We start from the raw sequence: 23,427 nt of genomic DNA on the forward strand, positions 1-23,427 counted from the left end.
CGTCATATTTTGAAATTGTAATTCTGATCTTTAAATCTTTGGGCCATGCCACGCTTGGGTATAATTATTTTTTACATTATCTGGGACGTTCTGTTTCCTGATGGATCAATCAGATCACCACTTATGCACACTTACAAATGTACTTAATTTGATGTCACACAGATATTTGGATCTAATGAATGCATGAAGAAACCTCACTTATCATTTGATTAGACAATTATCCGGCTAGCTTTAACCTGTTATTTGTTATCACACCCTCTTCGTGACATAAGCCGAAGTTTCAGTGATTGCGCAAGATAAACAAATTGTCAAAGTAGGAAAAGTGTGAAAATTATTTAAATTTGTTTGCATTGCCAATAATCTGCAAATGTAAATTTTTCTTCAAGATTTCACTTAGGATTAGATCTCTAGATGACGAGGTCTCCACCTTTGTTGACTCTTTGTTTCAGGCGTCACCATCTTCCATTGTAGGATTGCTGTGGATGGAATGAATCTAAATGTCACGCTGAACCAAATCAGTATCATAACCATGATATGCTGTTCGGTGTCATATAATAATTCGACTCGTAAATCAAAACAGACGACATTTCACTTTGTTAATTTTAAGCTTTAATCATTAAAATTTAAAATCACAATGTTTAAATCCACTAGATTAAATATTTTACTTAACCTAGCGATAACGAACCGTTGAACATTATGAAAGAAACAATGATAATGACACATAATATAAATTAAAATACTTTGTATTTAAAGTCTACAAATTAGTGCGACACATTCACATCGATGCACAACAGAAAGCAACTCATGTAAGGTTTTTTGTAAGTTCTCACACTCATATCATGATAAGATCATTAATTAAGTTATTAAGACTGCATCCAACACTCTCATGACTCATGAGCGTACAACCGAAAATAAAGAACAACGGTTTTGATAATAATAATAATAATAATAAATAGTGGACAGGATGACAGGGTATGTGATGTATACTATATATATTACCATATGATATACGTATATAGTAAAAGTAACATTATATGAAACCGAGGTTGTTGGGTGTGTTCAGGTGGTGGGGCTCCAAACAATTAATCTGACTGATATTTTTATATTCCATTATCCTACCATGCCAAATGAACATCTGCAATTCATTACAGACCCTCCAAATCCATAATAATTTTCGTTCAGGTTAAAGTTTACATGCATAGTACGACGTGATTCGCTTAATTAGTCAGGTTGATTAAAAGTATCCATCAATACAGAAAGATAATGACAATAATAATGCTACAATACAACCAAAATACCGCATATATGTTATATGAGTTAACTTTTGTATTATACACGGGCAACTGACTTAAGATTTCATTAAACCTCTTCTTCTTGTTCCATCAGTCGGCTACACACACTTTTGGTATATAACAATAGTAATAACAATGATAATAATAATGATAATAATATGGATTAAAGGTACTATAGCGAATTGTCAGTCCTAGTGCTACGATAGACTTTAATATTTACATTGTAACTCTTGGCGTAACTAAATACCCTGCTGACTACTTAATCCAACCCACTTAATAAGTTAATTAAATTGCAATTGATCCTATTTATGTTAATTAAAATATTTTAGTAAGTCAGCATCTTTTCTACGCAATTTTCTTCGTTTTCATTTTTACTCAACAAAGTCGCTTTCGTGTTTGTGTAGGTAGGTATGTAGGTATTTAGACAGTAGTTCAAATTGTATAAGTTTTTTTAGAGATGGAAGATACAGCAAGTGATTGAATTTTACTCGTACACATTTCTTCGAACAACGTACGCAAAATAGAGACATAAATTATGACTCAGTTCATTCCTACCAACCGTTATTGTTGAAGGAAGGAGGAATTACACCAGATTAACAAGAGTAGTAGTTTTTTGTCTCCACTCTCAATTTCAAAATGTTCAAAGTGAAACTGCAGTTCTAGTCGACTCTGATTTCGCACGCAGTAGTGGGAGATGAGGTACTAGAAAGAGTTACATTTCAAACTTATTACTTTTGAATGTGCTTTTATATATGTATTATTATTAGCATAGATCATCGTCATCGTCAGTCACTAATTTAATATCCTATTGGCCGTAGTAGGTAGTAAAGGTTAATTTTTGGGGCTCTTAAATAGTCGAGTGAGTGAGCATTCCATTCCTTATAAAATTATAGTTATCTTGACCCAAGAAAGTCATCCAAGTAAGTATCCCCCAGTAATTTCCCAGCCAGCCATCAGATAGATGTATGTATGCGTCACAATTATTATTGAAATAGTTTGTAAGTACTAATTTAACTAAGGACAATTTTGTTCTATGCTTTTAAAGTATACAAGTGCTCCTGAATCAAAAGAATGTTGCAAATCACCCAACACCCGCTTCCGTCACAGACTAAAACCTACTTGCTGGGACGACCAAGAACGTGGGTTATCTAATCCATCCCAACGACGACGACTCTTACGTAAGACCAACCAAGTAGCATAACAAGTAGTGACAAATTCCGATGTAGCGCAACGTGTTTATTACAAAAACATTTCTCAAAATAAGTATGCAACCTTTCCATCCTAAACACATTTGGCCAATTTCCAAGTTGACTGCAAAAGCATATGTAATAGCAGTAACAGTATTTAAAGTAATAAGGAAAAAACATTGATTTTCAACAACTTGAAGCCACCCCAATAATGTTGTGGATTATGGCACTAGAAAACAGAAAAGTCTGCAAGAGGAACAAACAATAATATGTACGAAGTTGCAGATCATACAAGAGTAATATATGTATCAACCTTTCTTTGAATAATAATAATATGTACTTTCAGATTGAAATTTTGCGGTTTTAACAAAATACAGTTTATGTAAATATGGGAATTGCATAGATGATTGTTACTCGGGCAGTTCATATTTTTTCAATTTTGTCATAACTTATAAAAAGCTGTGAGCCGTATGGACACTCTCTTAAGTATCAATAACATTCGTCGTAGAAACACTATCGTCGTCGAGAAGATGTCGTCGTTTTTCGTTCGATCTAATTTCTTCTTTAAAAACTACAAACTGGTAACGCCGCTTGATTTTCATTCCATGTTTTGACAATAATTAATTGTAGATGGAGCAGATCCAAATGGGTTATTTCGACGTCGAATTTGGGAGGTCAGATGTTGAAATGGCATTACCCGAACTATTTAAATTTCCTACATTATTTGCATTTTGATAACTTAATTCTAGGTCTCCCAGCTTCTTCCACAGTTCGTCTCTTTCCTTTTCACGTTTTTTCTCTCTATAAACAAAAATGCAAATGTTATACACATAACAAGTACCCAAATGTAATTACACTGTGAACGACCTACTTTTGACGTTCGGCTTTATATGATGTGGTCAAGCTGTTGAACAGATCAGGATTCATCTGAAAATAGAATTACATCAATAAATGTTATTGACGCTAGACCGCAAATAAGGTGTGCATCCTACAACTAATGGTTATATAGTGTCATTAGTGCTGGGTTATAGCTCAAGTCAAGTGGTCAATTGTGAGTATTCCGGTGACATTTCTGTGTAATAGCTAAAGACTGAGTAATGGGAAATTGATTACACTAACAATTTTGTCGTTCAATTCATTTGGTTCAAGCCAACACAAAATAAGCGTAAATGGCTATCAAGAAAAGATTATGCAATTAACTTTTTATTTTCTAAATTGCACAAGAGGTGTGCAATTATGCAACTAAGCCAGAATTAGAAAGGGAGAAAACAACAAGTTACTGGCTAATATCTACATGATCTATTTTAGAGTACAAAAATATTTAATTGATTTTAATCACTTAAAATTAAAATATTAATTTTTCTGAGAGGTTACGTGTCAGAGATAAGGTTATTAGCATTAAAAAACATAAATTATGGGATGAAACTATCATTCGAACTTGGGAAATAAGTAACACTGAATTTGTGATATTACTTTGTAATACGTGGGTATGTGGGCACTTAAAGAAACTAATTGTCACATTGTCATGTCAAAACGCGTCCTTTGACACCCCCAATATTTCTCCTTGCAGTACATACCTCCATGAAGGTTTTCAGTACATTGTATACTAATGAGACTATCGTTTGATTCCAGTGCTCCTTCGAAATTCGATATAATGCAGCGAACATTATTGGCATGATGACCCTGAGAATGAAAAAATACAAGCACATGAGGTGAAACAGTTCTTCTATGTATTTCATTTTAATTGTTCTCCTTACCCATTATTTTCTTCTATAAGCGACATTATGTATTCATTATTCTGAAACGTTCAAAAAAGTTAAATTAATGACTAATGTTTTTTGTTTTCAAATAATAATGTATATTACTTACCCAGAAATATAATGCACGCTCAGCCACCTAGTATAGCAAATACATGAGTATTTAAATTGAATGACGTACAATTAAAGAAAAATCTATTATGGCTCAGTTCAACTGGATTACCTGGAAATGAGGACTTGAAACGCACCGGGCGATTTGGCGAAACAAGTGCTCTTGAATTTTTACAAACTGCGTGGGTTCTATTACATCTAGTATTTCCTCAATTTCGCCAAGAAACATAACCTGAAATGATCAACATATTTTTCATACATAACTTTTCAAATCAGTATACAGTCGCTGTTTCTCATGATTGAAAATTGGTCATTCTGGTTTTAAAAGGGTGAAATCAAGGACAAGACGAGTAAAATTTAAAGGAAATATAGTTCCAACAATTATGGCAACATTAAAAAAATGTCTACAAAAATTACAACTCTAACAAATTGACCTTATCTGATAGAACAATGTCAAAATGTAAAATCTTAATTGTACAAGAAATCTGTAGATTGTAGAACCATCTACTGTCGAATGACCTGCCAAGATCTTTGAATGTATAACAAATGAGTTTTACAATTTTTAAATTGAAAGCAACAAAAATTAGAAGAAATGAGGAATTTCTATACTATTAAACATTAAGCTATATAACTCCTTAGTTAATATAGAATAGTTGTTTTTAAGTGTGTGGTATATTGACATTTGTCGCCACTGGTACATCACTGTTGTTGTACGTGTGCAATGTATGCGATAAATTGGGAAAGACACAGTAATAAAGATACACATAAAATAAAATTGACTAAATTTCATCATGAATTAAAACCGCGTGTATAAAATTAGCTCGAGTCATAAAACTTTCAGTTTTCCTCAAATTTACCTCCTTTTGAGAACAAGTTTTCGGCCAAAACTTTAAAAGACCCAAGACCACAGGTTCGGTAAGACCTGCAAAAATTAGACAGCTCAGCTTTAAGCACAAATCAACAGCACATACATAAATCTGAATTTTGGAAATATCTCAATTCAGTTATGAAGTGATTCTTGCATTGAGTATATCATACTTACTTGCATCCTTTTCCAGAAACTGTACCACGCAATAGGCTGAATGAAAGAATACCACAAATTAATTAGAACAGATGCTCACTACTTTCTCGAATTTTATATTTGGCAATGTCAATATTGCTTGGATTATTAATTTGTAATGTACTTCAACAAATCATTAAGTGATATTCATAAGGCAATTTAATGTACTTACCCAGCTGAGCGTGGTAAAGTGCTAAACACCGAACCTATGCAAAGTGAAAGATGTCATTAAACTTCAAATTATTTTCGCGAACGATTTTAAAAGTGGATCAAGTGTTGTGTGAAATCCTCACTCAAATAAATAGCATGCTAATAATTATTCTGAAATAAATAAACGTAACATTTGAACGAGGAGGTAGGCAGCAATTTTTCTTGGAGTTTTGTAGATCGGCCAATAGTTGAAGTACATAACACAAGTTCCAAAATGAAATTGCATGTCCATTTATCATTGAATTGAATAACAATAAAAGTAGCAAGCTATTCATGTGCAGGCCATTTATTTAACCAGAGGAGACACACGCGCACGTGAACAGCAGAGAAAAAGAACGAAAGAGACAACATAAATAGATATGATTACACTTTCCCAATTTGTACAGCCACTACTCTCGTAACAAAGGAATATAGCAGCAGCGGTTTACTAATGATAAAAATGGACATGGAAGAAAAACAAACAAATTCTGAAAATGGCAAAAAATTCCGAATGACTAAACAAATTAGTCAGAAAGCTAGTTTTGAACCACACACAAAGGACAATTACTGTGCAGGCAGAAAGTCAATGCATATAAACATGTAGATACATACACAAAAGGTAGAATATAAAATTTCTAGTATTTAGATACACATATATCATTATGCAATATATTATCGAGTTTTTGAATTCTTATTATTAGTCCCTTTGAAAAGTAAGTCAGGCCACATGCAAATCGAGTAGGTACAAATACAGGGAAAGTATGTCCAGAAAAATAATAATTTCAAGGAGAAAGGAGAAGAGAAAGCAAAGTGAAAGTATAATAAATATTGAATTCGCGAGGCACACACAACCTACGATTTCGGACTCTTACCATCCTCACCTTGTGAAGTGGTATGAGAACCTTGACAAGAAATTGTTTGTGTTCCATTTTCAAAGGTAATGCAAAGCCATTAATGATGCTCCCCAATATCTCCAACAGTTCACCCACTCCGTTGAAATGTTCCGTCTCGTAGATGAATCGAAGGAAGATGTTATTGATTTGTTTCCTTATGAATGCACGCAGTCCAAGAAACTTTCCATATATTCGATGTAACACTGTTTTCAGGAAATCTCGCTCCCTTGGATCTTCACTATCGAACAGTTCTAACAGCTGCAAATACAATAAAAATGCGTCGTACAAGGAAATCGTCTTTTCAGAGAGCTCGCAACTTCACAGTCAAACTCAAGAATGAATTGACGTTACATAAATCGATACAAATTCGTATTGGGAATTAGACAAATAATAGTTAAACTTTCGGCTTAAATTCACTTTAATCACAACAAATATTTATCAATATTTATCTTACAAATCTAAATTTTGTACTTGATACCATCGTAAAAGAACAAAGATGACAGACTAGCAATACATGAGATATATAGAGATCGGGCTTCTTACCTGTAACACAAACTTTTGGTCGATGACTTTTTTCCCAATACTAGGTTGAAAATCTGGAGATTCCAGGAAACGCAAAAAGAATTCGTACACCAACTGCAAATATTTGTTATACAGTAAAAGTCTAGTAACAAATAAATAGTCCAAGAGCAACAGCAACAGCAACAATAATTGAATCAGGAGGCTTTCATAATTTGAAAATGTCGCAAGAGCTAAAATATTCACCAACAACTTACCTGTAAATGGGGCCAAGAAGCTTCGAACTGAAAAAATAAATGAGCTTACTTAGCAGAGTATTGGATAATCACTTCATAGTGTATTTATATATATGCTTTGAATTATTTTTTGATGAAGTGACAAATTTTTCCAAGTTACACTTACTGTTGGGTCGTCTTCTTCAGGATCAAAGTCGGGGGATTGGAGACTAAAACAAGGCAGGAAAAGAATAAGATTAAATACTCCCAAATAAGCAGTAATCCCAATGTGAATATAAATAAATTGACTTACGGCGGTAATGCTCGGAATAGGTTGCGAGCAATCTAAAATACAGTGGAAACAATGCATAAAACGCTATCACAATTAAGTTCATATTGTATTGCTTTTATTTAGGTTCTCGGTATGTTTAAAGATGAATAACAAATCATTAACAACTTCGATGCTAGTTGTATTTCCATTTCAGATTTGTATTATGCACTGTGCATATTTACAAACTATTTATATCCTACAGCTAAGCGCATCTGAAAGTACAAGAAACACTCGGGCACTAAACTGCTGTAAATCCGATGTCAAAATGTCCATGAAGTACATAATTTCGGTGAAATAGGGATTTTCTATTTGATTTGTGAAAGCTGCTTTCACTTATGCAAAGCACGGAGGAGTCCTGAGTCCTGGGTTATTCTAATAGTCATAATGCTGGTTGTGCAAAAGCAAAGCACTACAAATTTGGTGGCAAAACATGGATACCGTTGGATGATTTATAACTTATGGTGTATTGCATCGTTGTTTTCATCAATTAAATGGAACTATCAACCAATAAAACGGCCAAGCGATCAAGTAAACAGAAGAAAGATGTCTGGATTTTGGGTTCTCAATGTATGTTTATCCCTGTGGCTGTAGATGTTTCTAGTAGTGTATAGTCCTCTCTTTATACTCGTGAGTATATATTTATCTGGTGACTTTGGGTGGTGATATGCTGTCACATTCATCCTTTCCTACTACTTTCACCCGAAGAAGCATTTGGTTCACGACGAATATCCGCCAGCAGAGACTTTCCTTGACTACTCGTCGGTCGTAAAACGAGGTTTTCTTTCTCTACTTTCCGACCCTTGACCCTACTTCACTGAAGTGAGCGTTGTTTCATCTGGAGACCAACTTTCTCCTACTTTTCCTCCTTTCTCCACGAGTCTTCTTTTCTATTGAGCTGGATGTTTAAGGAATCTGTCCATCAATAAACCTAGTTCTCAGAATTTATCGTCCAGTATTCAGTACGGTTATCCAGCAAACACCTCATTCAAACCCAATCTATCCCATTCATACATATCTGTATCGCGATTAGTGGTGGCAAGAACTTTCACTAAGAACTGCGGGCATTGTTGTTATGAATTAATGAGCATGAATTGATGTGTCACACAATGCGCACGTTTTCGTCCTCCAATGGGAAATTGCATACCAGTTCAGGCATTGGCTGAAATTATATTTTTCATTCTTGTGATTTATGATTGCTAATGAAGAAACATTTGAATTACAGGTCATACGTCAAACTATGAAGACTTTTTTTTAAGTCTCTGAGGTACAGTAAAAACATTGAATTGTATTCTTGACGTGACGATATATCTTGTATGTGAACCCATAAAAGAGAGGGCACCCTGCCATTATAGTTCCACCCGTGTCAGCCCTAAGTTTCCACTTATGTAAGTCCACTTCTTCCAATGACAAAAAGCAAGTCTGTGTAGAGTAAGCAACTTCTACTCAAAACATACGCTCAAGAAACCAGGGCATGTAGCTATACATACTATTATACACGTACATGTACGTAGATATACCAGATATTAATCCATCAGCACCACAGCCAAGCCACCAACCAAATGCGTGAGGACTTAGGCCGATCCAAAACTTGTTCCTTAACCTACGATTACGACTTAAAAGCTTTCACCTCCTAGTCCCCTCCCCATCACTTTTACTCCCATTAGCTTTCACTGATTTCTGCGTCATTGGATGCACGATCTGCCACTGGTCGGTTCATGGTTTTCAACAATACACCTTTTGTTGTACGACCACATTAATAACTATGAAAGAAAACCAGTACATATAGGACGATGGAATGAACCTACACAATACTGTTCAACAATGACGTACACCAATTCCACGGACAACTTTTTCTAAACATTTCCATTGTTTATTATATTACTTCCTCGCATGAGTCAAACGTCAAGTTGAGATATTTTTACTTTTAAGAAACTTTTAAGAGAGCAAGGAATTAGATGATCATGTTTATCTGAATCGCGATTCTAAATTGCAATATTTATTGCAGTGTCCACACATTTGTACCCTGCATTCGTCTGACGTTTAGCCATGGATAAAAAGAAATTCGCGTCTTTCTTTTAGATGTATGTATTAGCAAAGGCTAAACTTCAAAAGAATGAAAGAGTGCATCTACGGTTTCATCGAAAGTAGTCGACTAATGCAATGCGATGAGGGGCATGCTTTCCTTAATTTCATCAAGAATGCATAATCTGATATTGTAATTGCTTTTTTTTAGGCAAAGTGCTTACCATTTGAATGATTTCTGGATACACGGGCTCTGTGAGGACACCCCGATTGGCTGTGATGTAGTCAACCAGCTCGTTCAATGCCCCCCTCTTTATTTCTTTGCCCTTCAAGTCCGCAACGGGGTCGAGGAAGTCAAATGCTATACAACATTGGCGTAGTTTTCTGACAAATAAGTCTTCATGCTCCGCAGGTGGTACATCTAGAAATATTTATTTAAAAAATCAATTACTTTTAAATTACAAAATTTTTAAATGCATGTCATAAGATGTTAGCTCCAACAATTTCGTTCCATTTATCCGTTTATATTTTATAGTTTTTAAAGCAGATTTACACCATTTGATTCTTATAAATAAATGTCACACAGTTTCTACCTAAAAACATGATTGTTTAGTTCCTCGTTTTCGATTTTCCAGATGGCGATTTTTTTCTAAATGTTACAAACGGTAACGAACGATAGGTATTGCAAGTCACCGTAACACCTCTAAAATGCGTGCTCCATTTCAGGTGCTTATGTAGAACTTGTCTGTGAGTTCACACGTTGGTTTTATGCGTCATTACAATGTATGAAATTGATTTCAGAGTCTATTTATATATACTATATTGTTTTATGAACCCATTTAAGCGTGCAACAACATTGGCAGGGAAGATCCCTTCGTCATAAACATCACCTCCTCTGAGTTGAAAGCGAAAGCTTTGGCAGATTGCGAAACGATTTATGAAGCACGATGAAGGTCCAATCTTCGACTTTCACCAATTCGAGTTATGCCCTTGCAGTCATAAAAAAATCACTGCCCATCTCTCTCTCTCTTTCGCAGACAATAGAAACTCTCACCAGTCAGCAGTTGCGCTGCCAAACATGATAAACTGACGGCAATAAGAGAGTAGAGTTGAGTAAGGAAGACATAGACATAGACACGGACGTAAATGACGTGAAAATGAATATCAGCGTTTTTTTTAATTTCTACACCATCTTGTCTAAAAACCTTTCTCTGGCAACAAAGTTCCAACTCACTTCCTAATAGGCGAGAAATGAACCAATATCGTCAATGCTACTGTATGCACAATATGCACAATAATAAAAGTCAAGTCAAGTGGAAATTTATCTAATTCAGTTCGGCCTCACCCAGAAAATAATTTTCTCCCATCACTACGGCCCTGGACTAAACATATTCCTTGTTCCTGATACTTCTGTAATGTTTTTTATGTCAAACTACGGTGCAAAGAATTTGAGACGAGGGGAAAAACTGTCCAGCAGATTCGTTTCAGGTCTGAAATTTGAACTGGAGAAAGAGAACATTGATTTTTATCCAGAGAAAGTAAAGTGAGCAAGATCTTCCAGATTCAATTTTTGAGGCTTTAGTTCGTTCCCACTCAATAACTTGCTTTCTAAGCACTAAGCGAGTTGGACCCTTCATCTATTTTCTAACGTAGCTAAATAAATAGCTTTCAAATAATACAAATAATTGAAATAATACAAACACGTCGCATTACATGTATGCCTGTAGATCATGTCATATCATTCAAAGCCCATAATATTTTCTGCTCAACTCATTCCCTCCAAACAAATGCATAATATAAATATAAATAATTTACCATATATTTAAGAACCACTAGTTCTGTGTACAAAACGAAGCACGAAGTATGAAATGTTCTTGGGATATGCCAGGATTCGGACTCATTCGTCATTTAAATGTATTGTACGAGTAGGCTAGCTGATCAATTTACTGTGGGAAAGGACGAGAAAGAGAGAGAAATAAGCCAGCCAAACACTAATGTAACTAGAGACCCAAAAAGAGACGATGAGACACGTAACGAAGAAGAAGACCTCCACTTCCTCTAACGAACCAACTTCACAGCAAACAAACTGGGGAAATCTTTCTCTCGCTCTATCGAGATCGAGGTAACTTTGTGTTTTGCTTCTACAAGGCAAGGAGCTTTCACTTCCCACTAATCAATGTACTACTCTTATGAGTAGGTCGTCAGTTGGGTGGTGTTTACTTTACACAACCAGCGTGTAGCTGGAAATAATTATAGCCAATCTACTACATATATAGCAAAATGTGCACTGGCCCCGCATATGCATACCCTTGCTACGAGACAACCACCTTCAGCTCCCATTATCCCATTTTCAATGCCAGACACTTACGATCTTGAATGTGAGCTGGAACGTGTTTATACATACAATCTGCAAAATCGGGTCTTGTTGAAACTTTTCCCCTGCAGCCAATAATACGTACATACATTAGGAGTCTATGGAGCATAACTAAAGACTGCACTACTAAACATGACCCGCATCATACACTTTGTATATACTTTTTGGTAAAATATTTGCATTTTAATGAAATTATGTGGTTAGCGGTGGAGACAGGTAAAGGTAATTTCATCCATGCAAGATTGCATGGATGAAAGGATGAGTGCTGTCGCTTCTCTTTAAACGTGCCTTGACTTTCTTGATGCAGGATTGATTCGCTCGTTTCACTACCCTCACTACCCGCTTTGTCAGTTTTATATCACAACGAGGTGTGGCTGGAGTGTGGTTGGATGTTGTAGGCCAAAGAAGAAAAACGTGGACGAAACGAAATGTTCACCCGTAGCTTATCATCATCGTACCGTCTTGTTCTTGTCTCAACTCTTCAACTCAATTTTCTCCCACACAAATTCCACTTTTATATTACGCTTTAGCGAGACAACCAACCCGACTGCCCGAAATAACAGGAAAATGTCACGGCTCTGCGCTTCATCATGGTAAAGAAGATGACACGATTCGCATTTTCCTGCTTAACTTCATCATCATTCCATAAGTTCATATTTTCGTCGCATCACATAGTAGAATTATATTCCTTCCGCCATGTTAGGTACACGTACTTGTGTTCACTCTTTTTTTCTCAAGTTTCGTATCACTCCAGTCTCATCACTTGCAAAGTCCATTTAAAACGGTGCAATTACAGTAATTGAACTGGTAGAATGCCACCAATTTTTTTGGTAAATGAATTCGTGTCTCTATCTTCCTTTCTATTTCTTGTCTAGTATACGCAGTAGCATATAAGTAGAATTTCGTGGTTTCTAACATGAAACTACGTATACTAAAACCACACATAGTTCATAAGGAATTTCCTATGATATAGCTTAGCTTACGACAAACTCCTACATACACATATATGTTTCAGTGATAGTAAAATAAATTGGGGTTTCACTGTACTACCAAATATGGTGGCTTTATTGGTTGGCTGGTGGTTACGGACAAGAGACATCGAATTGTTGTTAGAGTTTCAATTATACATTCGGACACGGTTCGATACAAAATTGACGTGAGAGCGAAGACCGCACCCGTTTCAACAAACCAGACCGCCCGTCGTCATCATACGAGATGCAGCATCATAATATTCATCGCATTCTGTAGGCTGTTCTGACTGTCATTGAGGACATTGTCATCTCTGATACATAAATCCAGTTACATGTTGCATCTTACAACAATAACAAAAGAATTATTGGTATTTGCACACTTTGTGTTTTCCAGGTGCAATGCACCATTAGTACACATTTAGCTCTGCATATTCAAATCTAAATCCTATATATTCACAAATATTTATGTACTGAGAAGGCATTTATACTTTGGTCAACGGTTACTGTCAAGGCAAACGAACCACATTTGCAATCCATCATCCAAATAGAAATAAGTAAGTACATATGTACATCAGTAGATCAAAGTGGGTCAATTTACACCAATTTGCCAAGAATTTACACCATTATCAGCTCCGTCTCGCCTGGTTGACCTTTTATCTCATCCAGCTCTTGGATTTTAAATAATAAAAATGTTATTTGTAATACACATTATGTATATCAGTCCATATAAAATACCAAAGTTTAAATTTTAGTGTAAAATCATAACCAAAGCCGCAATACGTTATACCTTCAGCGTGTCACATCACTTAAGACTAAATATAAAATAATCAATACTTATTGAAATTTGAAAATGACAATATCGATCTGGGGGAATAGTCAGCAATTTAAAATAATCAATGAAAACCTCACAGGAATCGCACGACATGACAAAAGAAAAGATTATTTTAAACTGATCTTTGCAAGCTTTCTTACACATTATGGTGCCGTTGTCAAAACAGCTTCGTCCCTCACACGTGTCCAACTTTCTCTCCAAACCATGAATATACCCGTAACTTTCACATTTGACAATTCCAATATATCGATTGGTCATGCACTAGTCCACCAAAAGGAAAGGAAAGGTCACATCATGCAATAATTGCATTCATTTAGGATATTTTGCTCCAACTTTCTGTTACCCGCTACTACATATTCACTACGCCTCACATTATCGGTATATGTATGCTTTACGCAAATCACATAATTTACCTAATTTTGTTTTTTAACACGGAGATTGGATAAATAGCGTCGCTCGACATTGATATCGTGTCGTGCCATTCCACTCATCATTTCAAGTACGGCACGGGTCAAAAGCATCATCATAGCTAACATCTAGAAGGGTAGTAGGATTGATGTTGCATGTCACAAAATACATAATACATCTACATTTAGCATTGAAGTAAGGAAAGGAGGTTATATCTTTAAGACAGCTACGACAGACCACCACCGATGAGCTCAGATCATCATCAGTAAGTGAATGAAATGAGACGAGAAGGCATGAACTAAAATTCCCCGTGCGATCTCAATAGCGTTTTCAGATCAGATATTTGCCAAGTCGTACAAGGACACGCGAGCCAGTGAATTTTTTTACTAGAGAAATGGAATTCGCATGTACCAACTTCATCTTTCGCACAGACTAAGGTGCAGGCGGATACTCGCATTTTATTTAATACTATCGTGCCGTGCAGTGAGTTCCGATCGACAAGAAGTATTTTCGCTGGCGAATTTTCCTCAAATGCTAGGTAAATTTACAATAGTTTGCAAACCACGATACAAGACTGCCAACCGTACACAAATACACAATCATGCAATAAACCAATATTATTTGTAATCCATGTCATATGATTAATTTTTGCGAAAACCTGAGAAAGTAAAGTCAGAGGATCAATCAAAAAATTCATTTGAAAGAACAGTCAAATGGGGAACCACATTTTCAATCCAATTCGACCTTGCTTTTCAATGTGGTCGTGACTTCCAACTTGCTTCATGCGGCATAAAGGGAAGGAAAGTGCAAAACCTCATTTCACAACCTACAAGTTTTGAGCTTTTGCCGATCTTCATCCAACGCGAACGCGACATTGATGTGACAGACAGTCACCAGAGACCTGCCTCGAAATGAGAAACTTGGAATGCAAAAGGAACAAAACAGCACTGCATTAAAATTAAGAGGAACTGGGATGAAATATGAAATGAGCCCTCCGAGTCAACCAAATGACCTCATTTCATTCTGCACTTTGCATTTGTATCATGATCGAATAGATTGAGCTTGTTGAAATCAAATTTGACATGTAGGATCTGCCTGGATATATGTGCAAATCTCCAGCCCTTCTCTGCTGGTATCATGTTATGACAAAGTCAAGTTGATTAATCAGAAACAAAGAGTCGTCAGTCGTGCGGACTACAGAACACAGAAATCCTAGGGTGAAAGTTAAAATCACAAAATGGGCGGTATGCTATCTCGTATCTGGCTAGATTCCACTTTCATCTTGAGCAAAACAACGTTAATAATCCATCCTCTGTCTCTGCCTGCAACATATCAGAAATGCTCACCCACTACTGCATTTAATGTAATAACAGATACGTATGACAACGATGGGGTCCCAAAATTCAACAGCAAATGGTTATAGGTGTTGCAATCATCTTGTCCTGAACATTCTAACATTGCTTGCATAGTAGAGTACGTGCAGCGAAAAACACAAATAGTTACATCAGGTTATCTCCGTTATCTGCCTCGGTTTCTTATAATTTTTCCTAACCTTTACAATGCAATGGGAACGAGGAGAGAAGAAAGGATTTATTTCTTATTTGCCTCTCTCTCACTCGCTCATGGTCAATAAACGAGACCCAGTGTTGCCTCCTCAGTTAGGTATCCGGCACTTGAAGTAAACTTTAAAAAATGTGTTAGGACTTTTACATTTTCGCGAAACATATTAGGATATTGGTGGTATTTAAGCAAGTTAACCTGTTTAAATTATAAAAGTATTGAACATTTGACAACTTCTTCAGTTCAACTTATCCAATTTTGTAACGTTTCCCTATTTCCCAGTAGCGATTCAAACTGGGGAACAAGTAGAACTGGCTGGACCAGCATTCAACCATTTAAGTACAGCACAACTTAAAAGTGAAAGTTGAGCGAGGTGTAAAAGGGTTTGAGGAGTGTTGGGCGGAGGGGATTCGAGCTGGTGGCTCAGTCGAGTGGACGGGGAAAACCACCAAATTCTCTCTCTTCCGAAACAAGGCTAAAGTTATTTGCTCCACGAAGCCCAGATAGGAGAAGAAGCGTAGCATAATCACGCACGACTTTCTCTGACCTTGACAAAAACCAGTAGTAGTGAGGGGCGAGGGAGTGAAAGTGGTCCACCTTGGAGGGATCAGCATTGGACAACAGTCAAAATTGTATGACATAAACGCATTAGGTCACGCTTATTACATAATTAATACAGTAAAGTTCAACCAGAATCGGATATCGGGTTTGAAAGGGAAAATCCAAGGGAGCAATTGTACCACAAATAGAGAAATAAAATGGACACAGATTCATACTTGTAAAAAAGAATTGTGAACTTTTTGGACATTGTTAGAAAGCTTAGATTATATCGACAAAGGAAAGCCGAGATTAGGTAAAAGGCAACAAATGCAGTCTTTTGGTTTCCTTTGTGAAAATCTGAATGCATGCATGTATGTAAATACTTGCATATTTTATACACAAACACTGGAGCGAGGATAGTTCATACATTCTAATGGGGATTATTGCTGAGGTAGTTATAAGTTGGAGAGTCACAAGAGTCCTCACGTTATGTGCTTTCTCTTTATTTGCATTGCTGCTGGGTTGACAAACTTGCCAAAATGTTCACGAAACGTGGGGCGAGGGCCAATAAGATGAGATTTTGGTACCACGTCGGCAGTGAATGAATGAATCTCGCTATTTCCATCACATAACAGCCCGAATCGGAGAATGACGTCATTGCCCAGCTTTCTGAATCCGATTAGGTTAGGTGATACGTACGTAAGTTTTGTCTCTCATGCCAGAACAGTTTCCCATCCACTCCTCTCGTTCACAAACTCTTCCATCCACACCAACTTCTACTTCAAATAAGTTACGTATACATATTACATTACCTACACGTTTGTATGTAGAAAATCAGCCGAAACCGTTCACACTCACAAATGGGAACCTCTCAGATACTAACCTCCAAAAATATCGTCTCAATTTTGATGTGATTAAGGTCCTGCGGTTCAATAAGCACTTTTCCCTGACTTTCACTTTTCTTAAAAGTTCTTTCCACCTTTTTTCACTCATTGCCTAAAGTCATAGCTAAAGGTCATCTCTGCCTTCACGCTTTTAAAACACTATTAGATTATGATTATGACCAGAAATAGATCTTATCGCCACCGTGACCGGCACTGTGATTCAATAATAATCTGCAACGACGATGACAAAATGTTGTTATAAACATAGAAAAGAACGGCGGTCGTACCTTTGAAGGATGGAAGAGGTACGAGGTCGGCTTCATTAGTTTGATGATATCGTGATGACCCTTGGGACTTTTTCTGCTTCTTCTTCAGCGACCTTTTGGCAAAGGGGTCGATCCGGTCGACAAATGTGTTGGTGGTGGTCGCAGCCATGGTGGGAGTGATGTTGGGGTTATCCGTGTCACCTCTGCTTTGGATTCGAGGTCTCCGGTTGTCTTGATAGAGTTCTTCCGTCAACTCCTTCCCAACTTCGTCCGCATCACCATCTTTACTCAAAAAAACAATAATCCAGTTAAGCATATTGATAAGATGTGGCCAAATATACAGACAAAAACCCCCAAGCCAAATCAACAGCTTGGTGCTACCCTCATAATATTAGTAACCTTTTACACCCGAATGATGCCCCATGTAATTTAAAGTAACATTTGAAGAGCAAGCAAAATTGATAAGCCGTTAATAAAATAGTCGATAAGCACTCGATGAGAGACGTCGTTTGCTTGCTCTGCATCATATTTGTCATCATAGTGAATACTACCGTTTCCTCCTTAATTCATATATCGATATACAGTCAGTCAATACCGCACAAAACAATCCTCTCAGGACACAGAAGCAGCACGCAAAGAGGGTACGTCACCAACAAATGTAAGTTTATAGTAGTAATTGAAAATCAATATTATTATTGGTTCTGGAGCTGCCTTCTTGTCGTTCTTGTCACATTTGGTTGTACACACGTTTAACGTTTACTTTGCGATGGAGAGATTATGGACACAATTCTACTTGTCCGGTCAAATCAAATTTGTAAGTTTGTAGATTAGAATGATGGTCATATAAATGTCTAGCTTAATTTAACCATTGTGTTGACTTGTGGGTGTAGAATGATTCAGACTAGATTTGATAGTGAACACGCATATGTTCATAACCATACGAGTACAAACAAGCTGATAATGCAGAAGCAGAGGTTAATTATACTGCAGCGTCTTTGTGCTTTAGTATTAAGTTCTAAGGCCTAACTTCTGCATGTAGATACAGGTTTTAAGCTGCTTAATGTATTTCGGAAATGACATAACCCGACGGTTCACACTGTTTAGTTTAGAAAACTTGTTGTTAAAAAATCTCCCGATTGTTATTTTTTACATTCATTACGCCATGTTCAAACACGCCTTTTGACACCTTCAATAACCACACTACTAAAATCAAAATATGAGAATAATGAACAATATTGGCAACTTAGTTAGTTGGTTGAAGCGGATTTGGATTTGACAGCGCAATCCGCGTTCGGAAGTTACCATACATAGATGACACATGTCCTTTATACACGCGGTTCTCATTATGAAATGGAACCTGTGAAGAACTATATATGGATAAACATTTATGTTTCAATTATGATTCGGTCAACGGTCACGTGTGAATTAGCTAATGGGGGTGGAAGTGAGACGATCATTTATTATTACAAAGCTTAATGTTCTTCTGACAAGAGCTTATTCACATGTTTATTTCTATAAAAAAAAACTTTCTTTTTAGCCATTAATGTGCTACCGCCGCTGGACTGGCTGTCTCATTAATGAGTGTCTAGCCATCAAAAGTACATATGTAAATACTTTACAAACTTCAGCATTTGTCAAATTAAACAAACTCTCAAAAGAATGTGTACAGAAGAGCAAGAAGAAAACAGGAGTACGTATTTTACTACAATTGTTATGTGTAGTATTGCGTAGCACAGTACAGATATATGTTTTTTAGGATCGTTTGACCAAGACAGGATGTCGATCATCCGTTGATGCTAATAATAATGCAAAGTTATGTGAAACCAGGAGTAATGTGAAAACAGTATGGTCGTCGTCGTCAGTGATAGAATTCATAATAGCTTTGTTATTTTTATTTACATATGTTTATCGCTTATCACAATCTCAATTTGCTCATTATTACTCGCCTCATTGTTTCATATAATTACAAAATAAGCCCTATCGCCCAGTCAGGTTGAGCTATTAAAGGAAAAACTGTAAGAAGACTACCACAGAGTAACCAATCAATGTTCACATCTCATTCATTCATTCATTTGCTGTATTATATTTGAAGTAAAATGGAACTATAGTAAGTCATACGTTTAGTCGTAGTACTTGTATGCATAATATATTGAATGTTTAAATACATCCTGGCACTATTATATTGTCGCATATTTTTAGCGAGTTTATGCGAAGAGATTACTAAGCTCATTATTCATGCAGAATTCATAATAGTGTGTTACTAACAATTAATTAGAAGATAACTAAAAGCGTTTCTATTATAGTCACAGTAGTATAAAAGCGGTGCTGTGTGTGTTTCCTTGCACGAAGGCAGAGGAGAGAATAGAACGGAAATACAGACACATTTTAATTGATGTCATAAATTAAACGAGTTAGCTTGGAATTATTACTACCTGACAATTTTATGCTGACAATCTAAGTATGTACTTTGTTTATTTTAAACGTCAAGTTCAAGAAGTGCGATTAGATCCCAATGCAGTCAGCCACTCTCAACGTTCTTTTATAGATCATTTCAAATTAGTACTAATAAACCGGAAGATCCGTTAAACTAAATTGTACTCGGCATAATTATTAACACACTTCGTCCCTCTAATCGTCTTGTATGACTTTATGTGCTGTAGTATGAACGGCGTATGTGTTGACCATCACGTCCATCACCACATTTCAAATAATTTTAATATGGAGTTTAAACCACACACTTGAGTATACGTATGTAGTGAAAATTTGAATATGATGTGCTAATTTCAGCCCACACAGTTTAAAGCCATGTGAGGTGTGACTTTCTTATCTTTCATTGTCAATCTGATGTGCGTGCGTGCTATGTGCGAAAGAACAGGAATGAAATTAAACCCACATCAAACAAGTTGCTCGTTTCACGCCTATATCACGCACCTGATAATTAACTGAGGATGACGATAAATTAAATTAGTGTGTGTGGGAGGGTTGTGTTTAAAGACAGAAATACTTGATTGGTTTGTTAAACCAATTTATATAGGCTGCTAATGACCTGAAATGTTTAAACCGTATGGCACACAATAATGAGTGTACTTTGACCCGATATTACAAAAGTAAAGCCGTCTCTTTCGTTCTCATGAATAGATATGTTATGTGCTTCTTAAACTAAACAGCACACTGAAAATGCAAATCAATTCTGTTAATAATATTTAAGCATTTACTGCGAATGGCGAATTTGAGAATGGACCACAACTGGTTAAAGCAGCTTTGAGTAAGAAAAGTCAGATGAGATGAGAGAAAGAGATGACGACAACAGGACGGCTGGCCCATGTATTGAAAGGAGCTGATAAAAACTATGCGAATGCGATATCCTGCATAATACAGCTGCTGTTTGCAAAGCTTGCAATTTCTCGAATCTTCAATAATAACGTGATTATTATTCGTGCACACCACCACTTCAGCGTATAACCGAATAAAGATAGACATGATGGTAATGTGTGTGTTGTATGGATGGGTGTGTATGTCACAGCCTAGTGAAAAAACAGACGTCGAATTCATTATATTACAAGTTTGTTGCAATGCAGACATCATTTGTGATGATGATAGCTTGATCTTTACACAATAAATGAACAGAACCAGACTAATATTTAGTACCATAGTAGTTCATGCCCAATAACTGTCAGACCGTCGTCAACTGTAACACTTGACTTGAATCAAAATCAAATCAAATTGATATGACATTCTTTTTTACGAATACAACGCAGAATTGCTACATAATGTTTTAACGCAGCGCGATCTCATCTTGTCATGGACTTATAATTTAGACTTGCATATGCATTCCTAGAGTAGAATTTCTTCAAACAGATACTAATCCAAATAATTGATGTCGCCTTTCACCACTAATCCTAAATCATTAGATGGCAACTTTCTTTCCGGTTCAGACATCTCAGTAATTTATCACTATCATATTTAGCAGGTGAAACCATCTAGTTATCAGAACCACTTTTTCTAAACCTATTTTTTAATTCTAAATCTTTAAGGTCATATTCAAAATTATAAACGATAATTATGAAAAGCGTTAATGTCACCCCTAATTATATAATTAAAGCGGAGATTTATATTTTATAAAAATGTTAGGTAGGTTATTAATAATGCAAGCTTGAATGATCGGAAATCACAAAAATGGGACCAAACGGAAAACAGTGGGTGGCGACAGTGACAGTAATTAAATAAAAATAATGCAAACGTAAATTAATACAATAATGTAATGTAAATTAATAAAAGCACGAAATAAAACAAAACAAAAATGTAACCAACCATCAATACTGCCGGACTTCATCGTGGCGTCAGTTACTTGAAAATCAATTGGAACACCGGGTAAAACTTTTACGATCAAATAAACAACAACGGTAGGTTGATGTGAAATGCAAATCAACACAGTATAATTAAGATAATGCAGTAAAAAAGAAAATCTCTTGCAAACAAAATAATTAGATTATTAAATCATAAAAAACAATAAAAACTACACATCCGAAAACAATCATTGATAGCTCTTCACTTACAAAAGTAGGAAATCCGTCAAATTACAGTTAATGTTGCTTCGTTGTCACTTTTTTATGGTTTCGAACTAACCAAAACACTTTCACTCTTTCGAATCAATGTAACTTATTATATGAAGCACTTGGAGAATTATATAATTTATGGAACACAAAACCACCGGCACAAGTGATGATAATAAATGAATTTCTTAACATCACCACATCACAGTTGGTGATAAATCAGAAGGTAACAACAATTCGGTCTATCGTCCTCGGTCCTCGCCATATAGCTTAACTGCATTAATTGTGATGTGAGGTTGGAAGAACAAAGTAACTTCGGAGTGGAGATTGCAACTGCTGCTGGGGTCACGCAGGGTCCACTACAAAGAATAAACATGCAATAGTTTAAACTTCAAATTAACACCAACTACTCCGATTGTTTTGTTTTAGTTTAAAGTAAAATTTGCCAGAGTCTGCCATCCAAAACTAAAACCTAGCTAGACATGAACAATTACAAATTACTAGATACATATTTGATTTGAACTATAAATTTGAGAAGAAAGTGAATGAATAACTGATATATTAAATGCTAAATTAGCATTGCTAATATTCAATAATCAATACTTTTGTTACACTTGCTGGGTTGGCATATTAATGTCTGAGTTCTAATTTTGTAATAAGAGAAGGTATTGTCATTCCTATTAAAATTTTGTTTAAATAAACAAAAAATAAATGTTTGTGTTCAAATTCTAATCTCATCTCAAATTAGTTGCGTCTGTTCAACTTACAGTTGTCGTTTAACTATCGACTACTAGATTGTGAATTATCACTGACAATTCTTGTCGACCGGCCCATATTTCATTCTAAAACTGTACCTCTTTACAAATATATGTACGTCTGACCACTCCTCTGTCTCTCTCACCTCCTTCTTTCTTTCCAAATTGACGACAAACAAATATTAACGCCACATCCGCAAAAACTGGGACTGACACGACGACGTCACCCACATCACTTCATTAAAGACTTTTTCTTGATCCGATGCATCCGATCCGCAGTACTGGCTGACACTTATTGATAGTTCACATTCTTTCTTTATTCGCAAACTTCCTTTCCCCAAGACCGAGTCAATTATCGTCCCGTGTCAGAATAGTGTTCACGATTGAACTTTCTCTCCGTTATTTATTTTTTAACAAAACCGAAGATGAGAGTAAGTACGAGAATTCTTTTGGTCATCCTTCTCGAAATGGTTTCTGTCTCTTGGGTATGAATATTATATCACTTTTAGTTCTTTTAGTTTGGTGGTGGATGATATTATTAACATTGCTCTCTTCCTTCAATGGTTGTTGGTTGGTTGGTTTGGTGGATGGAGCAATTTCGGATTGGCAAAGAAATGAATTAAATTTCTTTCGTTCGTCGTCGTCGTCGTAGCATCATCCGTCTACAAGTTTCCCCCGCCGCCCTCCAGGTGTCGGCTCAACCTCAAC

At 36.1% G+C, this 23,427-nt stretch overlaps 1 protein-coding gene across 6 annotated transcripts; it reads right to left on the bottom strand.

The window, feature by feature from the left end:
* Nucleotides 1-586: 586 nt before the first annotated feature.
* Nucleotides 587-23,361, bottom strand: LOC110842780 (serine/threonine-protein phosphatase 2A 56 kDa regulatory subunit epsilon isoform). 6 transcript variants are annotated; one of them, XM_022088580.2, is made up of 19 exons: nucleotides 22,866-23,361; nucleotides 21,968-22,323; nucleotides 21,723-21,758; nucleotides 17,433-17,693; nucleotides 9,801-9,997; nucleotides 7,537-7,568; nucleotides 7,411-7,453; nucleotides 7,266-7,292; nucleotides 7,033-7,125; nucleotides 6,469-6,747; nucleotides 5,580-5,613; nucleotides 5,390-5,425; nucleotides 5,205-5,269; nucleotides 4,460-4,579; nucleotides 4,349-4,375; nucleotides 4,237-4,277; nucleotides 4,057-4,162; nucleotides 3,351-3,406; nucleotides 587-3,280 (listed from the first exon to the last, which is right to left on the bottom strand). In XM_022088580.2, exons 3-19 carry the CDS (start codon nucleotides 21,742-21,744, stop codon nucleotides 3,130-3,132), a joined length of 1,590 nt encoding a protein of 529 aa, XP_021944272.1. In that variant the 5' UTR covers nucleotides 21,745-21,758; nucleotides 21,968-22,323; nucleotides 22,866-23,361; the 3' UTR covers nucleotides 587-3,129. The 6 variants fall into 6 exon arrangements, with proteins under 6 accessions (XP_021944272.1, XP_021944273.1, XP_035703763.1 ...); XM_022088581.2 differs by having other exon boundaries at nucleotides 21,723-21,788; XM_035847870.1 differs by having other exon boundaries at nucleotides 21,723-22,323.
* Between the last annotated feature and the right edge of the window lie 66 nt (nucleotides 23,362-23,427).

This window comes from Folsomia candida, unplaced genomic scaffold (assembly GCF_002217175.1).
Source record: "Folsomia candida strain VU population unplaced genomic scaffold, ASM221717v1 Fcan01_Sc002, whole genome shotgun sequence".
Lineage (NCBI taxonomy): Eukaryota > Metazoa > Arthropoda > Collembola > Entomobryomorpha > Isotomidae > Folsomia > Folsomia candida.